Raw genomic sequence first — 21058 nt, forward strand, 5'->3', positions numbered from 1 at the left:
CCCTCCCCCTCACCCTCAGCCCCCCCCTCAGCCCCGTCACCCCCCCTCCCCCTCAGCCCCATCACCCCCCCTCCCCCCCCCCCCTAGTCCTCACCCTCAGCCCCCCCTCAGCCGGTCACCACCCCCCCCCTCCTAAGCCCCCCCTCAACCCGGTCCATCCCCCCCCCCTCCCCCTCAGCCCCTTCACCCCCCCTCCCCTTCCCCCCTCAGCCGGTCACCCCCCCTCCCCCTCCCCCTCACCCCTAGTCCTCCCCCTCCGCCCTCGGTCACTCGCGCAGTCAATTAATCAGTCTCGCGTAGTCGGCCACTAGCGAAGGGTTTTCGTATTGCAACCGGCAGTTGGAAACCGCACGGTGCGGACGTAAAGTCGAGAACTATTAGTAAAGTCGCGAATTAGAATATTCGTGAGTTTCGTGCTGTCGGCAGCACGGTGTATCGGCAGACAGAGGTGCGTTTGCCGTCCGTTCGCCCGCTAGTGTTTCTCGTGAAGAGTGCTATCCAGGAGCACGTGCTCGCGGCCTAGTCGCCAGATGGGAACCAGGAAGAAGCTGGTCTCCCTCGATCCAGACGAGGTTCGTGAGGCGGGTTCAAGCCCCCTACCAGGCAGCACCGCCGATCTTCACCCCAACTACAAGGGAGGTGTCCCCCCTCTCCAACACCCCCCTTTGTATCCGGCAGTTTCGACTCACCCCCTTCCCCCTCCCCACTCCAAGTGCACCAACGACCCAGCGGCGCCGCACTACGAGCGCGAGGACATTCGTTAGGCCCACCGAGGGGCCTCAGGTCGGACTGTCTGCGTGTGTGCGGGCTGTGTGATTGGGTTAAAGGGAGGGTACAGCATTGGGGAGGTAGAGTGTGAGTGTGTATTGAAGTGTTTATATGGCAATGTGTTTAATGTGTATCTCTAGGGCAGTTTATTGTCTGTATTAAATTGTTAAACGTAGCTTTGGTCTCCTCTCTCTCTAAACTAAATACGTACACAGGTTTATAATATTATTTGGTTATAGATTCCTTGAGTCAGATTACATCCCTTAGGTAATTATACATTCACAGTAGGATGTGACCTCACTTCCTGCTGTGTGGATGGACTTTCCATCTCAATAGTGAGTGTGTGATGTGATGAATCAAACAGACACTTACACTTCTTTAGAGCTGGTTTCAGCCTCCACATTCCACCGTGCTCCACACTGGGGGGGAAACAAAGTGAGAGCAGCATGTTGAAACATTCACCTTCATCATCTGCCGTCTCATAAACGTTCTACACAACATGAGTGACAGCTGCCTCTTCAAACCACTTCATCTAGCAGCGGCTTGAATCCTTGTAGGAGACTTTGTCCCTGAGTGGTGAGCTGTCCTCTCCATACCTGAGAGTGTCCAGTCTCCAGCGTGGATCCTCCAGTCCAGCAGAGAGCACCGCAGCTCCAGAGTCTCCTGGGTGATTGTAGCTCAGGTCCAGCTCTCTCAGATGGGAGGGGTTGGAGCTCAGAGCTGAGGCCAGAGAAGCACAGCCTTCCTGTGTGACCAGGCAGCCAGACAAGCTACACACACACACACACACACACACACACACACACACACACACACACACACACACACACACACACTTTATTATGTTAATTCTGGTTGAGAGCAGTTCATACTAAACAAACCATGTTTATAAAGCGTATTCATTCCATTTGGAGGACAAGGAGAAAAGAGGACAAGGAGAACAGGAAGAGGAAGTGGGGAGACGACATCATCACAGACATCAGAACTTCCTTGACTTGGACAAATGCTCTTTTCTCTATAGCTACAACTCAATGAGATATTGTTCGGTTAGAGTAAGGAGCGTACCCGATGTGTTTGGTACGCTGAGACCGTTTCCTCACAGGTTCTAACATTGTGTAGAACCAGGGAGAGTTTTGTCAGCAGGCATGACTCTCCCACAGTTCCGGACATGAGCAGAACAACACCAAACTAATGTGAAGTTAATAAAGTCCATCTTTAATGTTCAATATGATTCACTTTACCACGGCCAGTGAAGCTCTATGGTGATGTATACATTATATTCAGATCACAGCACGGCTAAAGCCTCATCCCCATGTCTACACTAATGACAACTCCTCAGCTCACATCAGCTGACCAGAGTTACGTAACATGTAACAAACATAACATACTAGTAGTTAACAGGTCAACCCCTAACCCTCAAATCAGCTGACCAGAGCTACATAACATATAACATACATAACATACTATTAGTTTACAGGTCAACCCTAACATCAGGGGGCCAGAGTTACTTAACATGTATAACATGCATACCGTTTTATGAGTTATTTTTCGATAACGTTCCAACTATTCGTGGACCATCCCTTACATATTAAACAACCCCAGGACACAGTTTGAAGAGGCTGAAAACGGACCTGAGAGTTTCCAGTGTACAGTGTGGACTCCCCAGTCCAGCAGAGAGCAGCTTCACTCCTGAATCCTGCAGATCATTGGTACTCAGGTCCATCTCTCTCAGACTAGAGGAGTTGGAGCTGAGAACTGAGGCCAGAGCTTCACAGCATCTCTCTGACAGATGGCAGCCATTCAGCCTGCACACACAATAAAGAGAACAGGTTAGGAACTGTGATCAAAATAACTTACATCCTCAACTTATTACATAATGAAGAAATTGTGGTTATTCAAATGTCTAACAATAAGATAGTTGTTTTGCAGTATTTGAAAAGTCGATTTGTATATTAATATAACTTTTTGATGCAGTATTTTGTATATTATGTATTGTATTAGAACACATGTTATTAAGTTAATCTAAAGCAATGTTTTGTATACAATTAGGAGTTTTATATATTATGTATATTGTGTTGTGAGGAGAATAAACATCATAGCGTTGAGGAATGACTTTGCGAGCACGAGAACTAAAATGTACGGCCACACTGAACGCGTTACGCTCGTAGGATTAGGCCTAACCTGCTGCTTCATCATTGTGTGTCACAAAAATGGTTCAACACGCCTAACGCGCCTACGGAGCTAGATGAGCCTGCCCAAAACTTATTTTTCCCCGCTCCTTTTCTTTTGCTCCACAAACATGGCTGAGATCACCACCATCGCTGCGCTGTACTTGTTGTGGGAGTTCGAGGAGAGCAGGAAACCCAAACGACGTCGTGTTTGGGAGCATGACATCCTCCGTAGGCGCTCACAGCTGGGTGGGTTTCACCACCTCCTCCAGGAACTCCGCCTGGATGACGGCCGGTTCCAGACGTATTTTTAGTTGACTGGGGCCATGTTTGATGACCTGCTGACCCGGGTTGGTGCCAGGATCTACCGTCAGGACACCAAGTACAGGCGCTCCATATGAGCTGCGGAGAGCCTGTCCTCCGTCTCTCTGCCAGTGACGTCGGGTCAAGCTCAATGCTGATTGGCTATCGCGGCTGAGTGTCACGCGTAGGAGCGTAAAATGTTACATTTATTGAACTCCGCGCCTAGGTGCGTATGGCGCATAGGTGTGTTGGCCGCGTTAAGTAGGTGCGTAAAACGCGTCTGACGCACCTAACGCTCTGCTTTAGCGCTTGTAACGCATCTACGCCCCTAAACCAATGGTTCCCTTTCTACGCCTTTAACGTGCGTAACGCGTTCAGTGTGGCCGTACCTTTAGACAGCATTTGCACGCTTGGGGGTGACAGTTGCTTGCTGCTTCACTATATGTGCGCACTTTTATGGTTTTAAATCTGTTAAACAACTTCTGATATTGAACCTTTTGGTGTACCTGTTTGACCATTGGGTAAAACTGACCTGAGAGTTTCCAGTGTACAGTGTGGACTCCCCAGTCCAGCAGAGAGCAGCTTCACTCCTGAATCCTGCAGATCATTGGTACTCAGGTCCAGCTCTCTCAGACTAGAGGAGTTGGAGCTGAGAACTGAGGCCAGAGCTTCACAGCATCTCTCTGACAGATGACAGGCATTCAGCCTGCACACACAATAAAGAGAACATGTTAGGAACTGTGATTAAAATAACTTACATCCTCAACTTATTACATAATGAAGAAATTGTGGTTATTCAAATGTCTAACAATAAGATAGTTGTTTTGCAGTATTTGAAAAGTCGATTTGTATATTAATATAACTTTTTTGATGCAGTATTTTGTATATTATGTATTGTATTGGAACACATGTTATTAAGTTAAGCAATGTTTTGTATATAATTAGGAGTTTTATATATTATGTATGTTGTGTTGTGAGGAGAATAAACATCATGGCGTTCAGGAATGACTTTGCGAGCACGAGAACTAAAATGTACGGCCAAACTGAACGCGTTACGCTCGTAGGATTAGGCCTAACCTGCTGCTTCATCATTGTGTGTCACAAAAATGGTTCAACACGCCTTACGCGCCTACGGAGCTAGATGAGCCCGCCCAAAACTTATTTTCCCACGCTCCTTTTCTTTTGCTCCACAAACATGTCTGAGATCACCACCATCGCTGCGCTGTACTTGTTGTGGGAGTTCGAGGAGAGCAGGAAACCCAAACGCCGTCGTGTTTGGGTGCATGACATCCTCCGTAGGCGCTCACAGCTGGGTGGGTTTCACCACCTCCTCCAGGAACTCCGCCTGGATGACGGCCGGTTCCAGACGTATTTTCAGCTGACTGGGGTCATGTTTGATGACCTGCTGACCCGGGTTGGTGCCAGGATCTACCGTCAGGACACCAAGTACAGGCGCTCCATGTGAGCTGCGGAGAGCCTGTCCTCCGTCTCTCTGCCAGTGACGTCGGGTCAAGCTCAATGCTGATTGGCTATCGCGGCTAAGTGTCACGCGTAGGAGCGTAAAAAGTTCAATTTTTTGAACTCCGCTCGTGGGTGTGTTGGGCGGATTATTTAGGTGCGTAAAACGAGTCTAACGCGCCTAACGTGCTGCTTTAGCGCGTTTAACACATCTACACGTCTAAACCAATGGTTCCCTACGCAAAGATGTGGATTTACTAAAGCCTCTAACGCGCATAACGCGTTCAGTGTGGCCGTACCTTTAGACAGCATTTGTGCACTTGGGGGTGTCAGTTGCGTGCTGCTTCATTTCGTGTGCGCACTTTTACGGATGTTAATCTGTTAAATGTCTTCTGATGTAGAACCTTGTGGTGTAACTGTTTGACCATTGGGTAAAACTGACCTGAGAGTTTCCAGCGTACAGTGGGGACTCCCCAGTCCAGCAGAGAGCAGCTTCACTCCTGAATCCTGCAGATCATTGGTACTCAGGTCCAGCTCTCTCAGACTAGAGGAGTTGGAGCTGAGAGCTGAGGCCAGAGCTTCACAGCATCTCTCTGACAGATGGCAGCCATTCAGCCTGAACACACAATAAAGTGAAGAGGTTAGGAACTGTGATTAAAATAACAAACATCTTGAAGTTATTCAATAATGAAGGAATTTTATTAGTTTAACAAACATACTAAATAATTAGATGCATAAAATGTCTTCTATATTCTATTGTTGTGAATATTCTCTTATGTATAATGTCATACATTACACGTTTGTAGGACACCTACAGAGGTGTTTTGTATGTTATTATAACTAGTATGTTTATTCTGTTATGAGCAGAATAGTAATACATGTTATAATGAACCCACAGAGATCTTTTTCACCTAATTTTAACCTTATATTCCAGTTGTATTTATATTGTGTAGTGTGTATGGTAGTACATGTTATTAGTGAACCTACAGAGATGTTTTGGAGGCTTTGACCACTGGCAGCAGCCTCAGAAGACCCTCCTCTGAAGCTGAGTATTTCTTCAGGTCCAACACGTCCAGCTCCTCTTCTGATGTCAGTAAGATGAAGACCAGAGCTGACCACTGAGCAGGGGAGAGAGATTCTCCGGAGAGACTTCCTGATGTCAGGTACTGTTGGATCTCCTTCACTAGAGAACAGTCGTTCAGCTCATTCAGACAGTGGAACAGATTGATGCTTCTCTCTGGAGATAGATCTCCTTTTATCTTCTTCTTGATGTAAGACACTGTTCCCTTATTGGTCTGTGAGCTACTTCCTTTCAGTCGCAGCAGCCCTGTTTTAATCTGAGTGGTCAGTGATCTTTTTTTCTGTCCCAGCAGACCTCGTAGGACAATCTGATTGGTCTCCAGAGAGAGGCCCAGGAGGAAGCGGAGGAACAAGTCCAGGTGTCCGTTCTCACTCTGTAAGGCCTTGTCCACAGCACTCTGGTGGAGGAGGAGTTTATCTTTACTGGAGGTTGGTGGTTCTTCTGAGAGCAGATTGACACCAGTATCGATGAAGGACATAAAGACATAAAGGGCAGCCAGAAACTCCTGGATGCTCAGATGGACAAAGCAGAACACCTTGTCCTGGTACAGCCCACACTCCTCTTTAAAGATCTGGGTGAACACTCCTGAGTACACTGAGGCTGCTTTGATATCGATGTCACACTCTGCCATATCTGCCTCGTAGAAGATCAGGTTGCCACTCTCCAGCTGGTTAAAAGCCAGTTTTCCCAGAGAAACAATGATCTTCCTGTTCTCTGAGCTCCAGTCTGGATCTGTTTCAGCCCTCCCATGGTACTTCCTGTCCCCCTGTATGGACTGAACCCTCAGGAAGTGGCTGTACATCTGAGTCACGGTCTTGGGCATCTCTTCGATCTGGGATTTTTTGAAGATGTCCTCCAGAACTGAAGCAGTGATCCAACAGAAGACTGGGATGTGACACATGATGTGGAGGCTTCGTGATTTCTTGACGTGGGAGATGATTGTGCTGGCCAGCTTCTCCTCTCTGAATCTCTTCCTGAAGTACTCCTCCTTCTGTTGGTCGGTGAACCCCCTCACCTCTGTCACCATGTCAACACACTCAGCAGGGATCTGATTGGCTGCTGCAGGGCGTGTGGTTATCCAGATGCGAGCAGAGGGAAGAAGGTCGCCCCTGATGAGGTTGGTCAGCAGCACATCCACCGAGGTGGACTTTGTGACATCAGTCCAGATCGGGTTTCTCTGGAAGTCCAGAGGAAGTCGACACTCATCCAGACCATCCAAGATGAAGACAACTTGGAACCCGTCGTATCTGCAGATTCCTGCTTCTTGGGTCTCAATAAAGAGTAGATAAAGAAGTTCCACCAAGCTAAACTTTTTCCCTTTCAGTAAATTCAGCTCTCTGAAAGTGAGGAGAAATGTGAAGTGTATGTCCTGGTTGGTTTTGCCTTCAGCCCAGTCCAGAGTGAACTTGTGTGTTAAGACGGTTTTACCAATGCCGGCCACTCCAGTTGTCATTATCGTCCTGATTGGTTGATCGTGTCCAGGTAAGGGTTTAAAGATGTCCTCACATCTGATTGGTGTTTCTTCCTTGGCTGGTTTCCTGGAAGCTGTTTCAATCAGTCTGACCTCATGTTCCTTGTTGACCTCTCCACTGCCTCCCTCTGTGATGAAGATCTCTGTGTAGAAGTCGTTCAGATCTGTTCGCTTTCCTGCTTTAGCGATTCCCTCAAACACACACCTGAACTTCTTCTTCAAATTATACTTCATTTTATGTTGGCAATCGACAGCAGCAGATCCTAAATGAGAAAACAACAGATGACATCAGTTAGTGGACTGTGATCAGTGGAACCAGTTCAATATTTCCTGTTAAATTACCAACTTCATTATATTTAGTCGCTTCATTACTTGTGGTCGGAAAAGCTGGTTGTGGAGGACTGCATGTTACAGATTCAAAGTGTTAAGGACTAGGGCTGTGCGATTAATCAAATTTTTATCACGATTTAGATTCTTGGGTCAAACGATCTCCAAATTAATAATATCGTCGAGTTGGAATGATTCTTTTGGAATTTTCCGTTGTCTATGAGGTCTTGTGAAAGAGACTCGCATGCGCAATTCAGTCCCTCCCCCAGAGCATTCAACGCGGCCCCCGCGAGCTGTGTGTGTGTGGTGACCTTATTCAGAAAACAGCACGAGCGAGATGGCAGAGGGAGGACAGCCGCGTTTACTCGATAAAAAGGGTAAAACACTGAAAACTATGCTTTTCGAAAACGATCGATGAGGTGGATTGATGTGAAAACGCTGGGTTCACGTTGTAGTGTGGACAGGGTAGACGGAGGCTTTCAGAAACGATGACGTTCGGTTGCCATGACACTGTGCCAAGCTTGCCAAGCTTGCACTCGAGACCGAGACGCTCATCAAAAAAATGGCAGGTGAAATGCAAAAGATTATCTCTCTGTACAATGTACTAATTTATCTCCAGATACAACTCGACATTGATGACTTGATGACTTGATGTTCTTAAGTGATGGTAAAAAAACCGAAAGACGGCAGTTCAAACCGTACTTGAAGCGCCGTTTCTGGACAAGACCGGGTCGAAAATGATAAACCAGCTGATCAACTGTAAATATCAACTGATCGCACGCCTGTAATCTAAACAGAGAGGCGTGGCGGAGTTGCGTAACCATGACAACAACTGTGTATCAAAATAATTTCAGTGTGGAAGGTGGATGCAAAACATCCCGGAAAACGATATGAAAACGATAGTGTGGACGGTGAACGTTTTCATTGAGGATGTGTGTTGTGTTTTCTGTGGAGGTCTACCATTTGTGTAGTCTATTTATTTCTTATTTACTTATTTAAGTTATTGATAAACGTCTGAGGCTCGGCAGCCCAATGGTGTAGTGCCTCTTTAAGAGAACAGTGTGCTGTGGGTCCATGTGACTGGTGTTCGCCCAATAAAAAGGTGGCGCAAGAGTTGTATTATTGGTACATAACTTTGACCCGGTGTGCAGCCACTTGATTTATTAGCTGCTTTCCCTTTGTTAAAAAATAAACAAACAAAAGTGGAATACCGAGTAATATTCTTTGTACACCGGGTTACCCCTTCCGTGGGGAGAAAACGGAACAATGTGCTTTTTTATATTTACCCGGATTAGTTTGGACGGGGCCTGAGACGCAATCACAAAGTCGCTTACGACGAATTGGCAAAGAAAGAAAAACACAAGACCACAACCCCGACGACAGCAGGACAGACATCGATTACAACCTGTCATATTTAATTTTCTAGTATATTTATTTTATTCATTGAAGTTCATTGAATTTTTTTAGAAATTACAGCTGGATACATATTTATTTGTTCATTATATTTTATTTGAACAGTTTGTATACCGTGTAGTTTAAGAATTTTGAAAACTCAGTTACCGTGTTTATTTTGTTTAAATGCCGAATAAATGCATTTTATTTTCAAACTCAAGAAGAATCGTTTGAAGAATCGTGATTTCAATCTTGACCAAAAAAATCGTGATTCTCATTTTTCCAAATTCGAGCAGCCCTGTTAAGGACTATTATTTGCACAGCAATCTGAATGGTCGAATGATAGTAATAATGATAGTGAATCAGTGTAAAGTGATTTGCTATGCTGATACATCAAGACAGGGTTTCATCACTTCCACTGAGTTGTTCTGCTGTTGGTCAGCAGTATAATGATTAATGTTAATGTGGCTCCATAACTTGTGGTCTGAGAAGCCGGTCGTGACCAAGACTACATGTTACAGGTTCAAAATGGTCAGGACTTTTCGTTTTTACCCAGCGATATGATTTGTCTAATGATAATAATAATGATAATGAATTGGTGTAAAATGACATGCTGATACAACAAGATAGTGCTGTGTCTTTTCAACAGAGATGTTCTGCTGTTGATCTGCAGTTTATGTTTAATATTATTATTAATAATAATAATAATAATAATAATTACATTGAATATCATTTTATTTCAAGGCGCCTTTAGTGACACCCAAAGGTCGCCTTACATTTCATAAAACAATCTAGGGTCAAAAACAGCAAGAGCTGCATCGCCAACAGCATGATCAAAACAAGACATAAGACCAAAGTAGGAGGGGGTAAGAACAGTGAGGAGACCCAGGTAGGAGGGGGTAAGAACAGCAGTGAGGAGACCCAGGTAGGAGGGGGCAAGAACAGTGAGGAGACCCAGGTAGGAGGGGGTAAGAACAGTGAGGAGACCCAGGTAGGAGGGGGTAAGAACAGGGAGGAGACCCAGGTAGGAGGGGGTAAGAACAGTGAGGAGACCCAGGTAGGAGGGGGTAAGAACACAATGGAGACCCAGGTAGGAGGGGGTAAGAACAGCAGTAAGGAGACCCAGGTAGGAGGGGGTAAGAACAGTGAGGAGACCCAGGTAGGAGGGGGTAAGAACAGTGAGGAGACCCAGGTAGGAGGGGGTAAGAACAGCAGCACAACGGGGATACGAGGGGAACCCACGGTAGGGGGTCATTACAGCGAGAAGGCCAGTGGGAGCACATGTGTTATGAGGAGGGAGTTCAACGTTGTCAGGGTGTCTCTTTCAGTTCAGCTCAGAGCCCTAGCACCCACGGTGCTGAGAGCCCTAGCACCCACGGTGCTGAGAGCCCTAGCACCCACGGTGCTCAGAGCCCTAGCACCCACGGTGCTCAGAGCCCTAGCACCCACGGTGCTGAGAGCCCTAGCACCCACGGTGCTCAGAGCCCTAGCACCCACGGTGCTGAGAGCCCCAGCACCCACGGTGCTCAGAGCCCTAGCACCCACGGTGCTCAGAGCCCTAGCACCCACGGTGCTGAGAGCCCTAGCACCCACGGTGCTGAGAGCCCTAGCACCCACGGTGCTGAGAGCCCTAGCACCCACGGTGCTGAGAGCCCTAGCACCCACGGTGCTGAGGCGGGAGGTGGGGACGGTGAAGACCAGCTGAGGATGACGAAGGGAGCGGCAGGGCCTGTCCTCCTGGAGGAGGTCGGGGAGATAAGTGGGGGCCACGTTGTGGAGGGCTTTGTCAGTGAGCAGAAGGGTTTTAAGGTCAATCCGGTGTTGGACAGGGAGCCAGTGTAGTCGGACGAGAATGGGGGTGATGTCGTCAGGTGATTTGGTTCTGGTAATGATGATGTTTAACATTCTTTAACCTGAGACCCCCACCATTACCCTACATACTGGATCAAACCATTTAACCTGATACCCCACAACAACCCTACATACTGGATCAAACCATTTAACCTGATACCCCACAACAACCCTACATACTGGATCAAACCATTTAACCTGATACCCCACAACAACCCTACATACTGGATCAAACCATTTAACCTGATACCCCACAACAACCCTACATACTGGATCAAACCATTTAACCTGATACCCTACAACAACCCTACATACTGGATCAAACCATTTAACCTGATACCCTACAACAACCCTACATACTGGATCAAACCATTTAACCTGATACCCCACAACAACCCTACATACTGGATCAAACCATTTAACCTGATACCCCACAACAACCCTACATACTGGATCAAACCATTTAACCTGATACCCCACAACAACCCTACATACTGGATCAAACCATTTAACCTGATACCCCACAACAACCCTACATACTGGATCAAACCATTTAACCTGATACCCCACAACAACCCTACATACTGGATCAAACCATTTAACCTGATACCCCACAACAACCCTACATACTGGATCAAACCATTTAACCTGATACCCCACAACAACCCTACATACTGGATCAAACCATTTAACCTGATACCCCACAACAACCCTACATACTGGATCAAACCATTTAACCTGATACCCCACAACAACCCTACATACTGGATCAAACCATTTAACCTGATACCCCACAACAACCCCACAAACTGGATCAAACCATTTAACCTGATACCCCAAAACAACCCTACATACTGGATCAAACCATTTAACCTGATACCCTACAACAACCCTACATACTGGATCAAACCATTTAACCTGATACCCCACAACAACCCTACATACTGGATCAAACCATTTAACCTGATACCCCACAACAACCCTACATACTGGATCAAACCATTTAACCTGATACCCCACAACAACCCTACATACTGGATCAAACCATTTAACCTGATACCCCACAACAACCCTACATACTGGATCAAACCATTTAACCTGATACCCCACAACAACCCTACATACTGGATCAAACCATTTAACCTGATACCCCACAACAACCCTACATACTGGATCAAACCATTTAACCTGATACCCTACAACAACCCTACATACTGGATCAAACCATTTAACCTGATACCCCACAACAACCCTACATACTGGATCAAACCATTTAACCTGATACCCTACAACAACCCTACATACTGGATCAAACCATTTAACCTGATACCCCACAACAACCCTACATACTGGATCAAACCATTTAACCCCAAAGAGGAAAGATTTTCTCCATGGTTCTTGCACCATTTTTAAAGTCAAATTTAAGACTTTTTAAGACTTTTTAAGACCAACACATACATAAATTAAGACCCAAAAAATTATTTGATAGAAAAGGTGTGTATAATTGAGTCACTTATACACATCAACCGTAGCCGTAGTACTAGCAGTAGTAGTACTCTTGCAAAGTTATCTCGGAAGCGCGCGGACACGACGATACGCTACATTAACCCGACATTAACCCACCCGTGTCACTCATAGTCACCCATGACCCGTCGCTTAGCAACCGGACACGCTGGGGTTGATATGTTACCGGACTACTGTAACTACTACGGAGTGTTAACAAAGACATGAATCAGGCAATAAATCCACCGTCCTTGACAGCGGTCAAGTTTGGAGTGCGGAGTGGACCAAATGCGAACTACTGCAGCTTTCCTAAGTTAAACCCCAAACTAATCGGAATAAGTGTATGCATGTCGATTATAGCAGACTACACCACCTCTTCTGTAGCCGAATAGAATTATATTACGAACAGATAATTGTATTCCGATTGAGGCGTATTATATGATCCTTTTCTATTCCGATTGAGCTGTTCTTCCACATCTATGCGGATCAGATGTGTCCATGTAAACACGGCTGACAGTGATCACACACACACACACACACACACACACACACACACACACACACACACACACACACACACACACACACACACACACACACACACACACACACACACACACACACACGCACACGCTTTGAAGCCGAACTTCCTTATTCGAATATAATGCGAATATCAAAAAATAAATCAAAATTCAAACAAATATTAGGCAGCCCTTAATATTCTAACCTGTTATGGCAGGCCAAGAGGGAGAGCGTCGGAGAACCCGACGCAGTCTACTCATAATATTGTAATGACCACGGAAGAGGCATTGAATGAAGTATTGATCAGACAGCGATTTATTAGATACCTAATAAACCGTCGGAACACGCAGGACCGGTAACCATAGCAACGCCGGTAAACAAACCCCGCGAAGCCCAATCCAGGTCTAACTGAAGGAATTGAATGGTCATAATATTATTAATAAATATTCTAATATTAATATTAATAAACAAACAAACTTCGAATATGATTTTTGGGAAAAAGTCTGTCACACAATTCAATTAATTTACTGTTTGGAATACTTACATTAAAATGATCCAGCATGAACTGTGATCCATAGTACCGCGATAAGACATGGCTGTCGGTGTCGTCCGTGGGCCAGTACCTCACATGGATATCCATCTGTTTGCTTTTAGTGGTTTTGTTGACTCATCGAACATGAGGACGTACTGTTTATCGTTTACGCTGCGTGACAGCTCTCTTTTTATGAAAGATGCGATCCCGTATTTGGCTAGATAGGCCGTTTTGTTTTCACCGCAGGTGAACGACTTCGCAAACTCAGAATCTGGGAACATATCAGCCAAGACGTTACTAATGTCCTCGTTCGATTTGAAGGAATTATGTCTGCTCACCGTGTGGAGAACCCACAATACCTCCGCCTTCTGGGTTTCTGGTGGCGACACAAAGCCGGTTAACGCCGTCTGATGTGAAGTACTAGCCACGGATGCTGAACTTTTCAGTCCACTTCTTTCAAATAATACGGGCATCGGTGTGGTCCTGTAGCTGCCACGGAGTATCGGATATATTTCTGCGACCTCATGTGGGACTCAAGAGCTTTTGCTCCCATGGTCCCTAGTATGAATGCCTTTCGGGATAAACAACACCTTGCCTCGTAGTCACCTGCCTTCTCCAACCACCCCCGAAACGTATCCTCCTCAAACCATTTCTCATTGAATTTGCACTGTCCCATCCTGAAAGTAGCGCAAGTTGGCCTAATGATGTCAACCGTCACTAGCTAAAAGTAGCGCCAGCAAGTTAGCCTACAGACGCAGCTGCAGGCTGCAGATGCAACCGGCCCCCCGATGACTGATGTCAACGTTAACGTAACGTAAAACTCCTGAAAATGCCGTAATCAAAAGACGCACTAGGTGATTTGTTGTGCGCGACAATTTCCCCTAGTCTTAAAAAACCCTCTGCAAAATGTAATACCTAGAGCAAATTTACAGTAAATTTAAGACAATTTATGGCCTTAATTTTACACAAAAAAAAGTAAGACTTTTTAAGGACCCGCGGGAACCATGGTCTCCACTAGAGCCCGACCGATATATCGGCAGGCCGATATTATCGGCCGATATTAGGCATTTTTCTAACTATTCGGTATCGGCATTTATAATGGCCGATAAATTAATATAAAAAAAAAATAATAATAATAATGTTTGTCCACCAGAGGGCGCTCTAACGCCCAAACCCGCTGATTCAGCCAGAGTTAGGCAGAGTGAATGACGGAGATCGACGGAGATCATCGGTGTTGTTCATGTGTGCAAGTGTGTTCATGGTAAATTGGCAACTGTCACGAGACATAAATTGCTCCTCAAAATGTGTATTTCTTCTGTATTTTCAAGATAAGAGTCTCTTACCGCCCCCCAGTGTGTCGGCCAGTTCCTCCTGGTTCATCTCCATCAGGCAGAGCTTTGTGATGTCCACCACTCCCTCTATGGCGCGCCTCCTCTGCTCCTCCTTCTTACCATCCACCTCCTCCTCCTCCACTCTCTGACCCTCTGAGCATTGTGGGTAATCTGAGAAGAGATCCCTCCAGAGCTTCTTCAGCTCCTTGTCTAGAAAAGCGTGTGCGTTCTCCTCAGCCCTCTGGAACAGAACAAACATCAAGGAGAACTTTACTCTGAACTCACTGAGGACATCAGACGCATCTTTCCTGGATTCACGTCCCGCTGGACAAGAGATGCTTTCTAATGTTCATGGAGAGCTGAAGTCAAACGTCTTGGTGGACATTTACACACCTTGATCAGCTCTGTTTGATGCTGCTGTAGAGACTGAGCACTGGTAACCTTTGACCTCTTCTGGTGTCTGTGAGGAACACACACACACACACACACACACACACACACACACACACACACACACACACACACACACACACACACACACACACACACACACACACACACACACACACACACACACACACACACACTTATATTTCCCCAGACTTGTAGATATCAGTAGAGTCTGATAACAACCAACTGGTCCGTTTTCCTCGTCTGTTTGAAAGTCCTACCTCTCCTCTCTGGAGGGGCGTCCATCTTTAAAGTTCAATGGTTTACCCATAGACCAGTCACTCTTCAAGGAGACACAGCTGGGTCCAGTGGAGTCTGCTCTCTCCTGCTTCTCTGGGCTTCAACACACACACACACACACACACACACACACACACACACACACACACACACACACACACACACACACACACACACACACACACACACACACACACACACACACACACACACACACACCAGGGATTAAAATTAACGACGTCCCGGGGACGTAATTAATTGTCATCGGGAGGATTTTTATTCTCTCTCGGGTCGACTTCGGGACGAAGAGAATTTTGCGGGCACTGACTTACACATTTTTCTGTTTAAGTTTTCAACACTTTCTGCGATGGTCGCGATCGGTGGAAAATACTTATTTAATGGAAAGGGCTTCGTTCAATTGGCTGGCGCGCTCGGGTTCGTGTTGTTCAGTGAGACAGCGGGGGTAAAATCCCCCGTTCGTCAGGCTTTCTTGGTTCACTGGAGAAGGCGGGGCTGCGCACGGAGTCAAAAGAAAAAGAGAGCCGGCCCACCGGGAGACTTCCCGATCTGCTGCAGAGCGAATTTAAATCGCCGGCAGAACGGCCTGGGGGTCTAACACCGTAATTTATCTAAATTTAATTTATCTAAATTTAATATACATACATAGCATTTCACATTAATCGCAATTATTACATGGGTCTTCTCAATGCCATGGAACGCTCCGTTCACTTGCATGGGACCTTCACAACTTCCGGCGGTGAATTATATTTGATAATTCACCGTTGCTAAGTATAATCATGAGTATAATTGACCGCTGTCAAGGAAAACAACAGATTTTTCGCCTCTAATGAAGTCTTACTCTGCAAGTTCCGGTAACTTGTCAACCCCAGCGTCTTTGGTTGCTAAGCGACGTCAGCGTCTTTGGCAGACTATTTCTCTGCTGATCAACACTGAGAATGCTGGTGGTATCAAATAAATTGTAAAAAGACACACCATGTGAAGTTATTGTTTCGTTTTGGCAAGTAGCCGTGTAATAAGCGGGATATGTAGAGAACATCGCCGGTCATGATCGAAAATAAGCCCCTTCAGGGCGAAGCAAGTTCGCCCTGTCTGGGCTTATTTTCCCGATAATTACCGGCGTTCTATACACTATCCCTTTTTACATTCCTGCTGCTTCGGGTTTGCCTTTGTAGGTGCATTGAGAGGATGAGCGGGTGAATCCGCAGTCAGTGCGTGTATGATACGCAGGTTTATCCAATAAGTGGTAGTGTACCCGCGCACCATTGGCATGTATGCGCGCTTGTCTCTGTGTGCGTCTGTGAACGAGAATGACAGGGAGAAAGATTGCTACGCGGAGATGTACGAACGGATCGATATTTATATTTCAAAATCGCTAAAACCTAAAAAAAAAAAAAAAGCAGAATCAATTTGTGGCGCTCGGTGTTGATTCTGTGGCGCTGCGCCACACATTGTTCTATGCATGGGAGACTCTGCTCGATCCCGAATGTTTTTGTGAATGAAGACACCCGCATGCAAGAATGAGTTCAAGTCTGAGTGTAGGCTACAAGCGCGATTAACTATTAACAAGTGCAAAAACGCAACATATTATTTGTTTGCTGACCACTTGCTTTTTATCCCGACAAAGGCCTCGTAAGGACAGTTCCTCTGGTCTCTCTCGTAGATCGCACCATCTTTCTTTGTTTAATGCGACTGCATCACCTTCTCTTACATGGTCAGCAGCTCGCAGATTCCTTTCTTTTCAGTTAGAACTGCTCATGATGATATGCTGCGTTGTCTCCTTGCAGACAGCGCAACACCTCTACCCAAGCCCCCCTGGAACCGCGGAGCCGTCGCATTTACATCAAAATGAAACCCAATAAACCGCCAATGTGTGTAGGGTCCGGGAGGGTAAATTGGGGTTCTAGCTCAAGCAGGCAATTTACCTCGCGCAGTGTAAACGAGTCTGATAACAACCAACTGGTCAGTTTTCCTCGTCTGTTTGAAAGTCCTACCTCTCCTCTCTGGAGGGGCGTCCATCTTTAAAGTTCAATGGTATACCCATAGACCATTCACTCTTCAAGGAGACACAGCTGGGTCCAGGGGAGTCTGCTCTCTCCTGCTTCTCTGGGCTTCAACACACACACACACACACACACACACACACACACACACACACACACACACACACACACACACACACACACACACACACACACACACACACACACACACACACACACACACAGCTTTTACTCAGACTAATGATGGAGTCATGATGCATCACTGCTGAGCTCTGAGATGGACAACAGTCACAGACAGAGAGATCCTCTTCTTACCTCTTAGCTTTGCTCCGGCGGCCATGTTCCCCAGACAGAGTGGTCTTAGAGGTAGGACCCCCCTCCTCTCTCTCCTCATCCATAGTAGACTGGAGACCTGGACACAAACACAACTCATCCATCACTTCATTTGCCATTTTGACTTTAGCTGTTTTTTGAGAGAGAACATTGTGACTGCGTCACGTTAAAGGAGCTGTTCTCAAAGTGTGGGGTGCGCCCCACCGGTGGGGAAGAGACGTGACAGGTGGGGCGCGACAAACGGGAGGAAATTTCTCGTGGCAGGTGGGTAACCGCCCTTCAACCGCTGCCGGAGGGTTCAGCGCGGCGGTGTGCAGGGCCAGGCTATTAGGTAAAGCAACACTGATAGGAGCCTGCATTAGCTAAAGTTGTTGGGATGCTTGTTATTTTATAACAAGGAGAGGCAAAGTTGTGCATTACAATGCAAACACGACAATAACTGGTACCATTCTGGCCACACTCAGAAGAACAATGAACTGAATAAATGCCAGGTATATAGCATATGGGAGACGGGCACACAATCAGTGCACTTCATAATGAGAGTCTGCAGTATGTCCGATCTAGTGACATTATTTAACCATCCATCTACAGCTCATACGATCAGAAAGATACATCATTGAACACATACACAAAGCCCACAACAAGCCAAACATCACCATGGCTGACTCTCGCACAATCACACACTCCAACTCCAAGGCTAGGCTGTTTCACCAAGACCAGAACCAACCACAACTAACCCTGCAGTAGGCCTACCTATGCACAACAATGCACAACAATCAGTTATTCACGTTGCGTCTATCTTCGGTTTGGCGCACGTGGCTAATTTGAATATTTGCGCAGCAGGTGTAACGGTTGTGATTGGGTCTGAAGGACTGAAAGACAGGACAAACACAACGTTCTCTTTCAAAGGTATATTTGTGATTTGTACAGCAGGATCTGCACAAATAAAACAAAACACTTGTGTTGCTAGCGGACACCCAACATAGCTAACCGGTAACATGTGGTCAAACTAAAAATGTGAATAAACTCCCAGCACGGTACACACTAAAACACACGCCGCCATTCAACCATACTAACACTTTCAGTAATGGTGCAATGAACACAACATGAACACAAGAGTCACCAACACACCCCGACATCGATAAACCCCAACCCATGAACCCTGATTAGTTTACCAACCACTAATGACCCAGGAGGGCCCCGAAACGGTCCCACCCCTAGAACAGGAGAACCCCCAGAATCCTTAGCGAAGGCCCTCGTCTGCCAGACCCCAGAGTCAGCAGGAGCCCTGGGGGTGTGGTCGGGGACCACCTCCTTCGGGGCCCCCACCTGATCCGTCGTAGGGGGCCGTTGGAGCGCCGTTCGGGGACCCCGTCCTCCGCCACCCTCCGACGTCTGGCCCGTCGACGGCCACGCCGGCGGCTGGGACGAGGAGGGGTGGCGCGCCCCGTCCCCCCGCAGCCCTCCCCCAGCCCCAGCTGCCCACACTGCGGCGGTTGGTGTTTAGTCCCGTTAACACGGCAACAGTTTGACGTTATCCCGGGTTGGGCAAGACGTTGGGCAAGTCGTTAGCCTAGGGCTAGTCATGGACCTACAGAGTGGTGAAGCCACGCCCCTTCCGGTACAGCCCATGGGACCTATGAGATCGAAGAATATGAATGGGTTTCAATGGAGAGAAAGTCATTACTTTCAGGTCCCAGTCTTTATATGCCCCGGGTTACACATATGATGTTTGTGGATTTAAATGATAATTTTACATGCAAAGAAAACTAAACATTTTCGTGAAGAAGTTTGATAATGTTAGTTTTTTTCCAAGGGGAGGATAAAAGCATCCAAAGGGGTGAACACCATTATGAGTTTGGGCATGTGGAGAGTTACAGTTATGCCGGTGGGGAGATTGTCGGTCTTGTCCACGCTAGTTACAGGAGCGTGACGGCACGTACGAGACATGTAATCTATCTCATTGTGTTTTATCTACAGCCTTTAACTGAACAATTGCACAATAGAATAGAATAGAATATCTTTATTGTCATTGTAACGTAAAGTACAACGAAATTAAGTGCATTCCTTGTTCAGTGCAAAAACATCACATTGAGGTAGTACATATAAATAAATAAATAAAAACTATAATCAACTAAGTACACTAAAAAAACACATAAGGCACACCCACACAAACATTCACATTTATAAATGTGCCTACACAAATGTGACACACAACACAACTACGCTCTGGTAGCAACATTTAGTGAGGTTATGGCTGTTGGATAAAAACTGTTTTGTAGTCTGTTTGTTCTCGTTTTCATTTACCTGTATCTCCTGCCTGATGGCAGTAGTTCGATCAGTTTGTGACCGGGGTGTGATGAGTCCTGCAGGACGGATTTGGCCTCTATAAGGCAGCGGGAGCTGTGCAGTTCGTCCAGAGAGGGAAGAGGGCAGCCGGTGATTTTCTGCGCTGCCTTTATGACCCCCTGGAGCCTTTTCCTCTGTGCCACAGTGCAGCTTGAGAACCAGACACACAGACAGTAGGTCAATATGCTCTACATGAGCAGCGGTAGAAGGACACCAGCAGTTTCTGGGGGATGTGGTTCCTCCTGAGAACTCTCAGGAAGTATAGTCTCTGCTGGTGGTGTCTACTGTGGTGTCATCTGCGAATTTGACGAAGGTGTTGCTGTGGTGGGCGGGAGCGCAGTCGTGGGTATAGAGGGTATAGAGCAGGAGACTCAGCACACAGCCCTGTGGGGCGCCAGGGCTGAGGCTGAGGGCGGTGGAGGTGTGGGGGCCCACTCTTACCCTCTGAGTGCGGTCCGTTCAAAAGTCCTTAATCCAAAGGCAGGTTGAGTGTGGTATGCCAATGTCAGACAGTTTGAGCACCAGTCTGTGGGGGAGGATTGTATTACAATAATAGAGATGGAGAGAGAGAGAGAGAGTGTCCGGCCGTCTGTCTATGGTTTCTTTCTACAACTGACAGAGACACTGAGAACCCCCCCCCCCCCAACCAAATCCAAGGGAGGAGGTCCAAGAATAATATCGGAAAAACATTTGTTGTTCCATTAATAATTTCTGATTAATATATTAATATTCTTAAGGCACTTATTATTCACTAATAAAACGAGAAATCATCGGCTGAACACACGAGAACATTCAGTTGGATCCACTGAGTTGTTTATTGCAATTATGCTTCATTAACAAATAAGACAGAAAATAGTCCCTTACATGTACACAATAAACACTAAAACAAAGGACTAAAACAATAGAAGCAGCAGACTTTCATCAACAGGTGAGCACGTATCTTTAATAACTGAACATG

The 21058-nt window shown here is 46.4% G+C and overlaps 1 protein-coding gene and 1 long non-coding RNA gene across 51 annotated transcripts in view; one reads left to right on the top strand and one right to left on the bottom strand.

Moving 5' to 3' along the window:
* Positions 1-21058, bottom strand: part of LOC132451362 (NACHT, LRR and PYD domains-containing protein 3-like) — a 172615-nt gene that overhangs the window by 2247 nt on the left and 149310 nt on the right. For 42 of the 50 annotated variants that reach the window (XM_060043754.1, XM_060043759.1, XM_060043753.1 and 39 more), the window contains 5 exons: positions 5140-5313; positions 3772-3945; positions 2400-2573; positions 1365-1538; positions 1141-1187 (listed from right to left, as the gene is read on the bottom strand). In XM_060043754.1, the coding sequence (XP_059899737.1) occupies positions 1141-1187; positions 1365-1538; positions 2400-2573; positions 3772-3945; positions 5140-5313 (743 nt within the window). Of the gene's footprint in view, positions 1-1140; positions 1188-1364; positions 1539-2399; positions 2574-3771; positions 3946-5139; positions 5314-5684; positions 7513-14719; positions 14949-15100; positions 15168-15378; positions 15496-17409; positions 17527-17733; positions 17831-21058 lie in introns of all 50 variants that reach the window. The other 8 variants (XM_060043760.1, XM_060043803.1, XM_060043800.1 and 5 more) reach the window with 7 other exon arrangements.
* LOC132451514 (uncharacterized) overlaps positions 1536-21058 on the top strand; it is a 145303-nt gene continuing 125780 nt past the window's right edge. Inside the window, exon 1 of the long non-coding RNA XR_009524127.1 lies at positions 1536-2245. This is a non-coding gene — a long non-coding RNA (uncharacterized LOC132451514). The remainder of the gene's footprint in view (positions 2246-21058) is intronic.

The sequence above is a fragment of the Gadus macrocephalus genome, chromosome 22 (genome assembly GCF_031168955.1).
Source record: "Gadus macrocephalus chromosome 22, ASM3116895v1".
Taxonomy (NCBI): domain Eukaryota; kingdom Metazoa; phylum Chordata; class Actinopteri; order Gadiformes; family Gadidae; genus Gadus; species Gadus macrocephalus.